Source organism: Copadichromis virginalis, linkage group LG22, assembly GCF_057382275.1.
Source record: "Copadichromis virginalis isolate Kocher_CV1m ecotype Utaka linkage group LG22, C_Virginalis_male_GT1.1, whole genome shotgun sequence".
Classification (NCBI taxonomy): Eukaryota; Metazoa; Chordata; class Actinopteri; order Cichliformes; family Cichlidae; genus Copadichromis; species Copadichromis virginalis.
In genome coordinates, this window is record NC_140638.1 from 27,731,154 (window position 1) to 27,747,886 (window position 16,733).

The following is a 16,733-nucleotide window of genomic DNA, read 5'->3' on the forward strand; positions in this document are numbered from 1 at the left end:
CCATTGATATCCTTTTTGTCATCTGCAGTGATCTTGATGTATGAGGCGTGTGACGTGATGTGGGAACTGTGGAGGGAGGGAGGAAGGGGGGGGATTCTTCATTCATGTCTTTGTTATTGCAAAAGGCTGCTACATGAGTGAGGCAGCGAGAGGTGGAAAAGCACGAGAATCATTTGCGTCAGTGTGCTTGAATACATTTGAAGTCAGCCTAATGTTTTTTGGATTATTTTTTGCCCATTTTAACACATGCAGACAGCTTCTGTAGAGAGAGTGAGTGTGTGTGTGAATGAAGGAGAGAGTGCATGTAGCGAGTGGTCCGTGGGCTGTGTAGGTATTAAAGCTAGGAGTGAATGAGCTGCCTGTGTTGTGCATCCAGCCGCTTATGCTTGGCATGTCCTCCATGTGGACCTGTGGGAACATTTCCGAAGTACACACACACACACACACACACACACACACACACACACACACACACACACACACACACACACACACACACACGCACAGGGAGAAAGGGAACACTGTGTATCCACTAAGGGCTCTCCCCTGTCCCTCCAGAGAGCACCGTTATCAGGCTGCTGATGAAGCTGCACTGTTGGGCACGACAGCGTTGCTAGTGCTCAGCTGACAACATAGTGGATAACACAACAACAGAAGAATGCTTTTAGGGTCACACAAGTCCGAAGGGGTTCACATTTTTATTGACTTTCATTAAGAAAGTGTTTAAAAATTGTTCTCCTCTCTATAGTAGGATGCTTTGAATGTCCCTGTTTGCATTTTTGAAGACAATAATATTTAAAGACGAATTGTCTGCAGTAATGCAGCACTGGTAGTCAGAATGTAGGTTTTTTAGTTTAGAGAAAAAGCACCAATATTTTTTTATTTTTTTATTTATTTATTTTTTTGTGGTGAAATTGTCAACTGGTCTGTGGTTCTTTCACATCCCGGTGTCTGGATTTGGCTTTGATTCTTCCTGAAAGAATGGAATATCGGTGTAGTACCAATTGAAAACTCCCAAACTATTGATTTTTTTCTTTCCTCTCTTGGTGTGCTCCTCTCAAAAAAACAGTAGCTTCTGGGAGGGAGGCACCTCGCCTGCCGCCTTCTCGCGCTCTCTCACACACACACACACACTCTCTCTCTGTAGTCAGTGAGGATACTGGAAGATAAATTTAGCCCTCCAGCTCTCCTTCCATCTGCTACCACATGGTTTAGGGCCGTTACCATAGGAACCACCGCTGGGTGCCCATTAGTGCGAGAACGGGAAATTGACAATATTTTTTTTTAAAGCCATTTATACAATATTCTCTTTCTTTGTGTGGGTGAATGGACATGTCATTTAAATAGTTTAGTTTTTTTCCCTTTATTTTCTCTCATTTGGCTTGTTACGTTTCAGTATCTCGTGATTTTCGAGCAGTTTCTGCAGACTGTAACTGTTACTGTATGCACACTCAGCACTGCAACCATTTGATAAACTTGAGGAAAATTTCATATTGTGCCAGTGTAGGTTTGTCAGGTGTGCAATGAAATAGCTTGTATTATATATCGCTGATATCACTGCCTTCTGAGAAAAGCTTTTTTCTTGTTTTTCTTTTTTTTGTCACTAAGCGTGGACTCAACAGCTTGAACGCATAACAGTGGAACAAAGCCATGGATTGTGTAAGATTTGAAAAGGCCTACCATCTTCTTAGAAAGCATATCAGGGGTAACTTTAAATGGTACACTACCCATTCTTATAACACCGTTGGACCTCACAGGGAGAGTATAACAGAAAGTATTAAAATAAATATAGCATAAATGTTCTTGCTTGGCAAAAACCTGGCAGCTACATTACCTCCTGCACATTACCCATGTTTCCTGTTAGCAGAAGCTACTGGAACTTTGAGTATCAGAGGTTTGGTAAGTTTACTTCCCCAAGAAGAGTTTACTCAAGAATGCACTTTGGTTAACTGACACCCAATTTTTGATAGAAATGTTGACATTCTTGTGTGTTGGTTCTGTATTTCTGTTTTATGATTATCTAAACTAGATGCTAATTATCCATGTGCTCATGGACTTGCATGCTAGTTAGCCTGATTTGAGAGAACAGTGGTTAAATCATATTTGATTATAAGTTTTAAAAATTTCATTCCGTTACCACATAACTCCTACCACCCCCCTTTAAAGGCCTAAGCATTGAGGAGTTTTCTGTTTTTAATATTATTTAGACACAAGCTACAGTCCTTAATGCCAATTATGATATATGCAGTGGTTGGAGACAGCAGCATGACTAAAATTATTACGACCGTGTGCAATTAATTTCCAGTCTTGTTGCACTTGAAAGACCAGGACCAGATACACGCCCACCTACAGTCAGTTGTTGTTTTCCAAAGGAAGTTTGGTGCCATAAAATGGCAGTAAGATGGAGCCTGTCTGCTCTCAGTCTGAGTGGGGGCAAGTTGGCATTCAGAGTGCAGCCAGAAATTCAGAAATTCTTTTACAAATAGGACTGCGATTTACCTGCAAAATCATACAGGCGCTCAGCAGTCCTACTTCTATATAGGAATGTAATCAGAATATGACCAGTTGTCAACCAGTTAAGTGAAGATTCCTGTTACAAAGAGACACGTCACAGATGACTGATTGCAACTTGTTGACAATCTATCTGCATTTAGAAATTAGATGACAATTATTTGCAAACCTTTCCAATCGGAAAGGGGCCATGGTTCTTTAAAGAGAGATTGCCTCCCATCAGGTGCTGCAAGCAATTGCCTTGTGTTTCAAAGTGGTCTCCCAGAAGCTGAGGGTGTTGCACACCCAAGTTCAGGAACCAGTTAGTAACTGTAACTACTTGCAATTAGTTGCCAAATAAAAAAAAAAAATACAAAAACTAAAAAAATCTCAGTGCATTCATCAGACAAGCACCATTTGTTGTGAAATGGAAGGAGGTTGCCTTCTATTTTTAGTTTAGTGTGACTGGGCTGTTACCTAGCCCATGTAATAAAATTTTCAGACATTAAAAAGACCTGAAACAGTTACTAAATTTCAAGAACTTTTGAAAATAATAAAAACTAACAACAACCAGATAAATGTTTGGGCTTAACATTGTTCTGTATTTTCACTAATGGAGGATAATAAAGGATAATGCTCCTTTAACCCCAAGCAATTCTAGGTCTAACAGCCCTTCAAGTAAAAATCCAGCTTTGCTTGCACTGAGCCTTGTGAAAGTTCATGCAGAGAATAGATATGTGAGGTGAGGGGTGCAAGGAGAAATGTTTGGCTCGTTTGTGCATTGGCTGCATCCATGTTATGTGAGGTGTAAATGAACAGTTCATAGTTAACTTTGGAGCAAGTGAAAATGAGCCAATTTTTTTTATTTTACTTTTTTATTATTTGACTAGTTGTTAGTAGCAGTCATTGTCACCTTCATGCAGAGAATGCACATGCCCCAAACAACTCTCAGACAGACGTGTTAATTCGAGTTTTACAAACAAGAGTCTGCCTTCCCACTACAAGCTATAAGCCCTGGTAGAGACTACCTGATTGGCCTACATTTAACACTTACTAGGCTTATGGCAAGAGAGCTATGATCTCAATGGTCCTCTGCAAACTGCACAAATTCTATAACTCTCCTATACTATGCTTGTTTTGCTGGTAGTATAAAGTGATTGTTTTTTATTCATCCAGTATTGGCACGTATACTCTTCTCACAAGTTAAATCAAAGATGGTTGTCAACCTGTTATCAGTAATTTGGATAGTATCCAGCAGCTTTGCCGTCTTCCACCAGAATGTGGGTGTTGAAACCAGCTGGTCAGTGCGTGGGATGCCTTGTTTACTGTTTCAGCATGCTGGCATAAAGTAACACTGGGAATTTTCTTCAGTATCTCCACTGAGTCACCTTTTGTATGCACTCACAGCTCGCAGCCATCCGTCGCCTCCGTTTGGCTTGGCCCTTTTTAAAATATCTAAAATCATCAGTTAATCCGATGAAACAGGTAGAGTCCTTCACATGTCCTGCAATGTGGCAGCACTGTATGTTAGCACAGTCTGATGATCATCATTTTGCATTTGATAGTAGATGACACAACATAACCTTCAAAAGCTGCAATTTCATTAACACCAAAGATGAAAAAGGTGCTTGTAAGACAGCAGTACGAGTGTGAAAGAGTACAAGTGATCACTAAGTCAATTTCATAATCAAACCATTAGGACATTATAGTTCCACAATCAAATGGATCAAGTGGCAGATTCTCTGGTTTTTTTGTTGTTGGTCATTTTCTGTCTTGCAGCAGAAAGATCAGACCAGTTTTATGGGAGTGGGCAGTATGTGTAATGTGTTGTCTGACATAATGATATTCTGCAATCGTTAAGAAATAGGCAATCACTAAAGACCAAATCAAATGATGTTATTTGAATGTTCAAGTCACAGTTGGGTGCGCATACTGCTTCTCTCAGGGAATATTAACAGAATCATCACTTTTACTGCATGCTGATATATTTTACAACAAAACATTACATAAACCATTCTAATTTAAAACAGGCAGCAGCCGCGGGAAAGCGAAAGATGAATGTTATGACACATAGAGTGATTATGCAACACAAAACATAAATATTCCTATCTGGCAAACAGAGAGGCCAGAGGGTTATCTGTTTCTCAGTGTTGAACTGTATGCACTATCCTATATAACGACTTGTTTGTTTTTGCAGATCTACATGTTGAGAAGACAAAGGAATTGTGCATTGAACTGAACCAGCTGAGCAACAGAGTCTGTGTGATTCATGATGGAATGCTTAATGCTTGGATGGCAGAGGACTTCCTCCACAGCACATGGCATATCACAACTGCATTCGTTGATGCTACTGTTTTACATTTGATGGCATCGTTCCTTTGTCAAGCAATAACAATTTGAGTAAAACAAGCAAAAAATTATGAAGTGAAGTCAAGGTGGATATTTTGATCAGATTTGCTCACATTAAACCTCTTACCCAGTTAATGCTTTGGCTTTAACTCTGTAGCCTGGCTCAGGCAGACGCATCCTACGTGCCTACCTGAGGCTGTCCTTCCATTTTATGGAGGCCTTGCATAGTCGCCTGACCACTGGGGAGCAGTCCGGAGGTCAAGAACATTCTCAGAAGGAGTCTCCACAGCGAGGCCCTCAGTCCAAGTCTCCCCCCCAGCCCTGTCAACAACAGCAAACCGGCTCCCCAAAGCCCCATGGCACATTACAGCAGCCCAAACAATCCAGAAGGCAGAATCCAGAACGCAAACGTCTCAGACACCAGCGGCAGAGCATTGACTCAGATACAGCACCGGCGAATAAACAGGAGGCATCGACAGCAACGAAACCAACCACAGGTTTGAGTTTGACTCCAGAAATCCCACCTTCCTCAGCAGGCGACCCTGCCCAGTCTAAACCAGAAACCCAGGAAGGGACCCCAAAGCAGAAACGTGAGCGTAAGCCTCAGAGACCAGGGAAATATGTTTGCACTTACTGTGGCCGTGCATGTGCCAAGCCTAGTGTTTTACAGAAACACATTCGCTCCCACACGGGTGAAAGGCCCTATCCCTGTGCCCCATGCGGGTTCTCTTTTAAGACCAAGAGTAACCTATACAAACACCGTAAATCTCATACCCACCGGGTGAAGGCAGGCCTGGCACTTGGGGAGTCGAAATCGACAGCGGAGCAAGCCACAGAGTCGGACGAGGAAACGAGACAGCTATCATCAGCTTCTTCTGTTTCAGAAAGACAAGACAGTGGAGCCTCAATCAAGAGTGTTGAAACGGACATGGCCAAAGATTGCCCTGGAGGAAACAATTACTCCTATGCGGTGAAAAAAAGATTGGCCCTGCGCCTAAGCAGAGGAAAACACACTCCTCAAGACTCATCTGATGAAAAGGCGTCATCTTTAGCTTTAGGTAGTAGAGGTAGTACAGAATCTGGCTATTTTTCTCGCTCTGAAAGTACAGAGCAGTCACAGGACAGTCCCCCCAACACAAGTGCCAAAAGCTATGCTGAGATCATACTTGGTAAATATGGACGCTTTGGACACCTACAGAGGATGTCTCGTCATCAAAACCAGCATCCCTCTGGTGAGGAGGACAAAAGCATCTCATTCACGGTGCCCAAGAAACAGGTCATCGACCATATAACCAAACTTATCACCATCAACGAGGCAGTGGTGGATACCAGTAAAATTGACAGTGTAAAACCAAGGAGATTCTCACTCTCCAGAAAGAACAGTTCTGAGTCTCAGAAGAGTTCAACTGTGAAAGAACCGCTCATTCATAGCCCCAAGGTTGGCGATGTGGGCTATAAAAGCAGTGGCTCTATCACTATGGGAGTTCCATGTGAAAAATTTCATCACCCACCTTCAAATATGGAGCAGCCAGCTAGCCAAACGTCCACCACCCCGCTGGTGCGAAGTCATTCAATGCCACCTGAAGCCAGTTTATTTGAGACCACCAGTGGCGGCCAAAGCAAATGTCGCCTAAGTCAGTCCTTTGATGAACGACAGCCTTCACGTCGTTATGGGATGCTAAGACGACAGCCAGCAATTGAAATTCCACTTGGTACAGAACTTACAAAAGAGGAACACGAGGATTCTCTTTCATTTTACTCTGACAGCTTAACCACTGTGCCTGACTGTAAGCAAAGTCAACCACAGCCATATGAGTGTGAGGCCTGTGGCACAGGATGCAAAGATTGGGTAGGTTATAAAAAACACAAGCAGAGCCTGTGCCTATCACATCAACCCATCAATGAAGTGGTAATTAGTCAAATGGAGTGTTCACAAGTAAAGAACAGTGCAGTCAGGGCAGGCGTTTCAGTAATGCGCAAGAGAAGGAAAGAGGAGAGTTTTGAATTTGATGACCCCTCTTCTCCTTCTTTACCTTGTTCTTCCCTGTCTTCAGGCCAGTGCAAAGATGAAAGCAGTGCAGCTTATGAGGGCCAGAGGAAGCCTGCATTGCAAACTTGTTCAGTAATTCAGCATACTAGTTCCTTTGAAAAACAAGAATCCTTGAGTAATGAGAATCCAGGTGCAGAGGCAACAAAGCACTCTCCACCTCATGAAGATCATCAGCTGTTGCCTCAAAAACAACCTCAACAACATGTACCAAAACTAGCAGCCCGAAAGCTGGTCCGCCAACACAATGTGCAGGTTCCAGAGATCCTGGTGACAAAGGATCCCAACATGAGTACAGACACTTCAGCCGAACCTACCACCACAGCAAAACATCAAGAGAAACTAGATGAATTTCAGTGGCCGCAGAGAAGCCCCTCTCTGGCACAGCTCCCTATTGAAAAGCTTCCTCCAAAGAAGAAGCGGTTACGATTAGCTGAAGCTGCCCAGTCATCAGGAGAATCTAGTTTTGACTCTCTGTCCCTGCCCCGCAGCCCTAGTCAGGACAGTAGTGCATCATATGCATCCAGTCGCTCCACGTCCTTTGAAGAGTCAAACAGACAGGACATGGACGTTGCAACATCAACGCCACTAAGGAGATCAAGAGCTCTTCATATGCTGACGGTGCCGGGGGTGCATCAGCACAGAGAGATGAGGCGCTCAGCATCTGAACAGGCCCCTCACGACCCACAACAGAGTGTCCTCATGGCTGAGACCCGCAGTAAGTCTTTTGACTACAGCTCTCTATCCCCTGAGCGCTCTGCAGTTGGGTGGAGAGAAAGAAGAAAATGTCTATTAATGAGACACACTGCTATCAGTGATCCAGATGAGGAGGAGGAGGAGTGTACGATCCTGAGCCGTGGTCCTGAATATCTCAACCCAAGCAGATCTTCTCAAGCAAAAAGCCCAACTTCTGTACACTGCAGCAGGCCCTCTTCTTCTTCTCTATCAGGGGACACTGTTTTACATAATCCAGTGGAATTGCAGTGCAAAGATATCTTTTCTCAGTGGAAACTTACTCAAAATATTCAGTTGATTGGGAGCACAGAACTGTCCCTTCCTCATGACCCATCTACAACTGTAAAAAAGGAGACCTATACAGAGCAGGCCCTTGCTCCTGCACCACAGCAATATCATACGCATGGACCATCAGGGGCTGCCAGAGCCCGCTATCTCCCCATGTCTACAGGGCTGAAACTAGAGATTCCTCCACAAGACGATGACTACTCAGTAAGTCGCTCCCATGTTCGCCAGTCTGCCCCTAACATCAGTTCCAATCTAGAAATATTGAGGCCAGTCACGGATCCAGCAGTTGCAGTGCGCCTCCAAACAGACACACACACCCCTGCATGCGCCATATACACCACATTGTCTCAGTCCACCTCCCCTAGGCCCCAGGAGGCAGTTAGTGCTGTCCCACAAAGTGCAGGTGTTTCAACAGCTGAACAAAGACCCCACAGGGACATGAGTCCAGATCTTCAACTGTGGTCTGATGATAGCCTCAGGTTATCAGGCTCAGGGGGCAATAAACGGATGCTTTCCCCCTCAAACAGCATGGAGCTGCCTCCAGAGTCACAGCAGCAGCAGAAAAGAGTAAAAGAAGAAGAGGAGAGGGAGATGGGTTGTTCTGACAAAGCAACAGTTGAGACTTGCAAGCACAAGCTCAAACAGGAGTCATGTTTACCTGCTATTTGCTCTCCCGTCTCGCATGTTGGGCCTTCATTCCCCAGTCTGCTGTCCAGCACCTGTAACAGCTGGTGCTATTTAAACTACATTAAACCAAACCCTTCTGCTCTGGATGAACAGAAGCCCTCAGTGTATTCGTCGTGGTCTACTAGTGGCTATGACCCCAATCCACCTGGCCTCTCCAGCAAGACAGTTCTCTCTCTGCTTCACTGCAAGCAGAGGCTCAGTCCATCCATATATACACTATCCCCCATGTCAGTGCAGGCAGCAGAGTCAGTGGAGCAAGAGGACGACAAAAGACCCTCCTCCACAGAGGTAATTACAACACTGACCACTGATTACACCTGTCGGTAGACCTAATCGTTACTATTGTAACAGAACTGAACAAAAAGAATCAAATAAAACTGATCAAAATGTAAGGACTGGTAGGTGATAAGAAGTAGAGCAGACACTGAGACACTCCATATAGGAGGCATAGAAAAGAGTGGGTTAGCTTTCCTTACCATTTTTGTTATAGAATCCAAAACGGGAAATGTCATTTAAAGGGGTCAAAATTTAAACTGTTGAAATGAAGCGTGTGTCTTAACACATGTAATAAAATACATCGTTCAATGAGAATTCCCAATTTTTGTCTCCCTGGGCATGCTGGAGCAGAGTTGGTGAATTTGCCCGTGTCTCTTTCGAGTGTAGGTCTGCAAAAAGCAGTCATGCTACAGAGACTACGAGGGAACAAAGAAAGGACATACATCAGTGGATGACAACAAGTCAAACAGAAAGGAGGAGAAGGAGGAAGAGAAGGAGGACGAGGCAGAGGAGGAAAAGGTCCAGTCATGCTCCAGAAATGAAGTTTGGGTCTCTGAGAGAGGGTGAGTATGATCTCCTGATAATCGCAGCAGTATGTTAGCTAACCGTGTTGGGTTCTGGAATGTGATGTTATACATTACTCAGTACTTTTCTTAAAAGTAAGTAAATATGTAATGTAGTGCATTATCAAAGAAAGTAACTTGTAACTCGTAATGTGCACGTTGTATTACTCTGTATCATGACCTCCAATGTATTGTCTCATATTTACCAGTTAATACTATAAACCTCAGGCTACAGTCTTACATACTGACACAAAGGCTTGTCCTAGTGAGAACACACGCCTGCAATTTTATTTATTTTATTTTTATTTTTTTAACAATATGAACACAAAGCTAAAAACGCAAAGCTGAATTATCACAGTGATTCTACTTTACAAACATGCACAGATAGAAATGGAGGCTGCTACGCTGCAAGCCTGACTGCTCATTACTGCCTTTGTTACCTGTTAAAGTTCAGGGTCTGGCTGCTGGTCTAAGGTTGGTATGTTTCGTGTCTCACTATGGGGGAACGCCTCCTGCGTGACCTCATCAGAAGCTCAAATACCATTACGCCAGCCCTTACAGGCTGGCTAGGTGACGCCCATGTCAGGAGGGGCTAGTGCCTCCCTATATAATAGGCTGGCATAGCGTCAGATGTCATTTAAAAACCTCTTCTTGTTTCTCACAGAAGCCTGTAGACAACTGTGCTATTGGGTGCTAAAGCTAAACTGTCCACAGATTCGAGTGAACAACTCGGTCGCCGGGCGCTTTGTTCCCAGCTTTTCAGTTGTCCACTAGCATACAAGCAGTAGCAATACTGTTCTGTAGCTAGTGCTGGTGCCAAGTAGCAATACTTTCACCCAGGGAAGTAGCAATATTTTCCGAAAGTAGCAACACTTTGCTAACAAAGGTACCTCTAGCTTCACCATCAGGTAGCAATACCCTTCGACGCTAGCAGTTTTACACATTAGGTAGCAATACTTGTAGAAAAGTAGCAACACTTTTCACCCCACGTTAGCGAGGAATAGCACTATTCTCCGCACTCAGTGTCAGTCTCGCTAACGTGCGCAACCCTCTAGCTAACCATGGCTACGACGGCCAACGAAGTTGCAAAGCTCTGTCCTTGCGGCAAGAAGATTTCTGCCTGGGATACACACCCCGTGTGTGCAGCATGCCTGGGTTTATCTCACGCTCAGGCTGCCTTGACACCCGCACAAGACTGTATCCACCGCAAACTACTCCGCCGCAGGCTAGCTCGCCAGGCTAACCTGTCGGGTGGCGACACCTTTGCTGTGTGAGGCTGCTGCGGCGCAAGGAGAAATTGAGGTGCCCGATGATTTGGCCGCAACGCCAGGGGCGAGCTGGGTAGAGGCAGACCTTCAGCCCATCGCGACTGCTTTCCCGTCGCTGGAGGCACACGGAGATCGTGAGTTTTTCCCCGATGTTGGAGTCACCTGGGGAGGAGATGCCAACGAGGACGGAGATGAGTCGGCTGACTCGGAGCTCCTGCTGTCTGAGAACGAGGAGGAAGATTCCACCTCCTTGGCTAGCATCAGCTGGGCTGCAAAGCCCTCGGCTACCGGCGAGGTTGAAAAACTGACACCGCCGTCTCCCCTGGATCTCGACATGCAGGACATGTGCAAGCGCGCCGCTGCAAGGCTCAACATCCCGTGGCCCGCCGTACAAACAGAGGTTGTAAAGTCTCGTTTTGACGGAAAGAAATTGCCGAAGGCGAAAAAGACGGGCAAGCATGTGTTGCCTGTTTTCCCGGAGCTACTCGATGAGATAGCGGTGACGTGGAAAGCAAAACCTTACAGCGAGAAACACCCCATCGTGGGGAGCTCCCTGCTGGATTGTGAGGGGATGGAGTCTATCGGCCTCCGCCAGATGCCGCAAGTGGAGCCGTTGGTAGCGAGCCATCTTCACCCCGTCTCTGTCCTCATCGGCCCAATCTCCCCCCTCCAAAGCAGACCGCTTCCAGTCTAGCCTTACAGATAAGTGCTACAAGGCAGCGGCTCTGTTAGTAAGAGCCCACAACGCCTCCTCTATGCTAATGGCTTACCAAGCTGAGCTAGAAGACGACATGACAACTAAACCAGATACCACAGTGTGGAAAGAAATCTGTGTTATAACTGACCACGTCCTCCGCCTCCACAAGGTAGCCATACAGGCTACTGGGAGAGCCATGGGCCTCATGGTTCTTCAGGAGCGAGCACGCTGGCTCGGGCTCACCAACCTGACGACCAAGGAGAAAGAGGAACTCCTCGACACCCCTGTCGTGCCTCAAGGTCTCTTCGGTGCGGCTGTTACATCCATGCAGAAGAGATGTGAGGAGAAAAAGAGAGATGATGAGGCTCTGAAACTCTGCCTGCTGAGGAGGGCCCAGCACGCTACCCCAGCGGCACCGCGCCAGTCATTCGCGCAGGCAGCGTCTCGCCCAGTCCCTGCTTTCAGGATTCCCAAAGTGCCTAAGACGCAGGCAGCCCCCCAGGCTGCCGGGGCCCATAAGAATCCATGGACTCGGAAACAGTCTCCCCAGGCCAGACCTCAAGCGGCCCCTCCTCCTCTCCCCGCTGCCGCGATCGTGAGGAGGAAGAAGTGGCCAGCCTGACAGCCTCTCCTCTAGGTGGGAGCAAACCCAATTTCTCACCTTCATGGGCTGCCTCTCAGCTCCGTTCCAGAGCAAGTTCAACAGGACATGTTCCAAACAGAGTGCTTAACTCGGGCCGGTGTTCCTGTCACCGGACCCGCCAGAGGGAAAGAGCATTCTGTATTAAAAAAGCCCCGACACGCGCATCCAGGCAGTTTGCCGAGGGCGCTGTCGAGTGTTGGCAAACACATGAAAAAAATCAAATGTGATGATGCAGATGAGCCCGTCACCTCGCTCGCCTGTGACAGAGGTGATGGGACACCGAAATGGCGTATGTTTCGCGCTGCGACCACAAGGGGGCGCCAAAACGCCATCTTCGGTGGAGTGGCCAGTGAACCCTGTGTCTCTCCACATGAAGAGCACCTGCATTCAGTCAGCATGGGTGCTGAGGACATTGGAAAAGGGCTACAGGCTGCAATTCAATGTCGCTCCACCACATTTCAAAGAAATTGTTTACTCTCGTGCTCTGGGTGAGTCTGCCAGTTTTCTCCTGGAGGAAATTTCCACCTTGAGAGACAAAGGAGCTATAAGAGTTGTCCCTCCCGAGGAAATGCACAGCGGATTTTATTCAAGGTATTTCCTTGTGCCAAAGAAAGGGGGGAGGAGGATGAGAGCCATTCTGGATCTCCATGCCCTGAACCGGCATTTAAGGACATACAAGTTCAGGATGTTGACGCACGCCTCGCTGCTACGGTTTGTACGAGCGGGCGACTGGTTCACATCAATTGACCTGAGGGATGCTTATTTCCACATCCCCATATATCCCCCACACCGAAAGTATCTGAGATTTGCTTTCCAGGGGATAGCATACGAGTTTGTAGTCCTGCCTTTTGGTCTCTCACTGAGCCCAAGGGTGTTTGTGAAATGCACCGAGGCAGCAGTGGCCCCGCTCAGGGAAAAGGGCATTCGGGTGGCCACATACATCGATGACTGGCTGGTGGCAGCCCCAACCCGCCAGGGAGCAACTTGTCACACAAATGCTCTCATACACCATCTGGAGAGTTTGGGTTTCCAGATAAACGTGGAAAAGAGCACATTGACGCCAACTCAATGCATTACTTTCATAGGGCTCAGCCTAGACTCCCTCCGGGTGAGGGCTTTTCTGTCCCCAGAGAGAACAGCGGCCATACGGTCATCCCTAGCACTGTTTCGCAGAGGCAACACAGTGACCCTCAAACAGTGCCAGAGGCTGCTCGGTCTGATGGCTTCTTCTCTAGTGGCGATAACACTGGGAGGCCTGCACATGAGAGGCTTTCAGTGCTGGGTGGGCTCGCGGGGACTGGACCCTCACCGAGACTGCCACCGTCGCGTGAGAGTCTCTGCAGACTGTTCGCTCGCTCTCCGCGAGTGGAAGAAGCCAGGTTTCTTGTCTCAGGGTGTTGCCATGGGGGCAGTTTCAGCCAGGAAGGTGATTTCCACAGATGCCTCTCTTTCAGGCTGGGGGGCCACCCATGAAGGCAGAACAGTGAATGGGGAATGGGGCCCTCACATGCGCTCCACCCACATAAACTGTCTGGAACTGCTGGCGGTTCACCTGTTGCTAAAACACTTTCTCCCTTGGCTGAGAGGTCATCATGTTTTAGTGAGGTCGGACAATTCCACCGTTGTGGCCTACATCAACAGACAGGGGGGTCTGGGGTCCCCCAAGTTACATACACTGGCACACAGACTGATAGTCTGGAGCAGTGTCCACCTGCTGTCGCTGAGAGCAACTCACGTGCCGGGAATCTTGAACTTTGGAGAAGATCTTCTCTCCAGGGGCAACCCACTGTATGGGGACTGGAAGCTTCACCCAGAGGTGGTGAAGCAGATCTGGCTGCGATCTCCGCCATCAAGGTGTATTTGGCAGCAATTTCGGCCTGCCATATTGGTTTTGAGGGGAAGACTGTTGGCCAGCATCCCTTAATATGCCGTTTCATGAAGGGTGCACGGCGTAAATTGCCTACATCTAGGCCGTTGGCTCCATCGTGGGACCTTCCCACAGTATTAGCTGCGCTCTCCTGTTGCCCATTTTAACCCCTGGAACAGGTTGAGTTAAAATTTCTGTCCTTGAAGACGGCTCTATTAATTGCTTTAGCTTCTGCTAAACGCGTAGGAGAGATCCACGCTCTCTCAGTGCATCAGTCATGCATTCAGTTCTCTTCGGATAATACGAGGGTCAGTATGCGGCTCAACCCTGCCTTTGTTCCGAAGGTTATCGGCACATTTTCCCCTGTAGAACTGCCGGCCTTTTGCCCACCGCCTTTCTCCTCAGAGGAGCGACAGCGGCTGCATAACTTGTGTCCAGTCCGTGCTCTGCGCATTTACATGGACCGAACCCAGAGTGTCAGACAAAGTGACCAGCTGTTCGTGTCCTGGGCTAAACCACATATGGGAAAGCCTGTGTCTAAACAGCGCCTCTCCCATTGGATAGTAGGAGCAATTGCCCTGGCCTATACTAGCAGGGGCCTTCAGCCTCCTGCTGGCTTGCGTGCGCATTGCACTAGAGGTCTGGCAACCTCATGGGCTCTCTTTAGGGGAGTTTCTATTCAAGAGGTGTGTGCAGCTGCATGCTGGACCTCACCTCATACATTTGCTAGGTTTTACAGGTTAGATGTGACGGCACCTAGCCTAGCGCATTCAGTCCTCAGTGCAGGTTCTTCCCGGGTGGGGGCTTCTCCCCTGTGAAGTGCTGTTGGGGACAGTTGTCTTCTTAACAGGCATGTCTGGCAATCCGGGAGTCAGTATTTCTCCCATAGTGAGACACGAAACGAATGCTATGAAAGAGAACTTAAGGTTATGTATGTAACCCCGGTTCTCTGAGTAGCATGAGTGAGTGTCTCACCATCACCTCTGTCACAGGCGAGCGAGGTGACGGGCTCATCTGCATCATCACATTTGATTTTTTTCATGTGTTTGCCTTGCTATGGAAGCAAGGAAGAGGTGGGCTCGTTTTGAATGACATCTGATGCTATGTCAGCCTATTATATAGGGAGGAACTAGCCCCTCCTGACATAGGCGTCACCTAGCCAGTCTGTAAGGGCTGGCATAATGGTATTTGAGCTTCTGATGAGGTCACGCAGGAGGCGTTCCCCCATAGTGAGACACTCACTCATGCTACTCAGAGAACCGGGGTTATATACATAACCATAAGATTTTTGTAACACAAGTAAGATTATCCAGCATTGTTAGGTAATAATGATACATTGTTTTTATTTATATTGTACTGCTCTGCATTACTTACAGCGCAGAAAGCATGTGTCACATTCTGTTCTGTGTTCTGGAAACTGTTGTCGTCCGTTACGTTGGACAGGCTAAGGGTTGGCTGTCTGCACCAGCAGAGTCCATCTGTTGAAGGCCTGAAGCCAGGAAACTACCTAGCTTCCTCTGCTCCTGCAGAGATTCATTTACACCAGCCATCAGAGCCATTCACATAGAGCAGCAGTACATTGTTGGCTGTGTGTATTGGTGTAACACGGACATTGTGTACAGACATGGCATTAGTCATTAAAGAAAATCTGCTGTACAGACAGAATGGAAAATGGACAAATGCTATACAAAAAAAAAGAGCTTGGGCCTGGGAATATGCTGAGGAAACATGAAACAAAGGCTCTGAAAATGTTTTCATTTGCTGATAGTTTGGAAACTGTTTCCTGTAGGTTTATGGGTATAATGCTTTTTTGTAAAAGCATTCCCAAAAACATAATAATATTAAGATGAGTCAAATATTGACTATATTTTGTTTTATTAACCCGCTGAGGTTCAAGTCCTCATTGGTGATAATCCTAACCCTATTTTGGAGGAGAGCAAAATGGGTATTTTGGTTAAAACCCTTTAGCAACCCTTTAGCCATTCTTAAAAATAATTTCTCAAAACAGCTTGCAGATTAACCCTGTGAGGTCTAACTCATTGGTGATGACCTCACCCTTAAAGTTAACCTTTACCCTAACTCTAGAAAATCGGAATATGATTTTTTTTTTCTCCTGTATTTATATTGTTCTTTCAAGTCTTTGCAATAATGGAACAAAGAAATAATTCTTAAGATTACTCTAAAAGAGACTTATCAAAATGAGGGGGTAGGCTTATCGACAATTATTACTTAGACCAACAGCCCCCAACCTTTTTTTGCACCAGTTTATGTCCGACAATATTTTCATGGACTGGCCTTTAAGGTGTCGTGGATAAATACAACAAAATAAAACCAGTACCGGTACCAAAAGAAGATGTATTCATAACACACTGGGAAAGACCCAGGGAAACAGAGTTAACGATTAAAAAAAATAACAATAAAAACCCTGAAAACCATAAATTTCACACCTGAGCCTCAACTCTCACGGACCGGCACCGGTCCGTGGCCCAGGGATTGGGGACCGCTGACTTAGACCCCAGAAGAACCTTCTAGCCCAGACTTGGCCTGTCAGACCTAGCAGAGGTTGGCCAGGCTATTTGGTTGAATGAGCTTATTATTTCTTAACCTGTAACCTAATGTTTGCCACTTGACTGACTTGCATCTTACTCATGGCAGGAAGACACATTTGATTAGCTGTCAGGGCATTTAATCAATCTTCCAACCTTCATTTTAAATACTGTTCTAAATCAGCGTGAAACACAGTATATTAAAGGATCATTTAAATGCAAGTAACCATAGTAAAAATAGCTGTGCTTAATGATGTGTAATAGATATGAAGTACAC

The 16,733-nt window shown here is 46.3% G+C and overlaps 1 protein-coding gene across 3 annotated transcripts in view; it reads left to right on the forward strand.

Annotated features, from left to right (window-relative positions):
- hivep3a (HIVEP zinc finger 3a) overlaps positions 1 to 16,733 on the forward strand; it is a 57,131-nt gene that overhangs the window by 30,547 nt on the left and 9,851 nt on the right. For all 3 annotated transcript variants that reach the window (XM_085445182.1, XM_085445184.1, XM_085445183.1), the window contains 2 exons: positions 4,688 to 8,884; positions 9,260 to 9,435. In XM_085445182.1, the coding sequence (XP_085301308.1) occupies positions 5,051 to 8,884; positions 9,260 to 9,435 (4,010 nt within the window). In that variant the 5' untranslated portion in view covers positions 4,688 to 5,050. The remainder of the gene's footprint in view (positions 1 to 4,687; positions 8,885 to 9,259; positions 9,436 to 16,733) is intronic.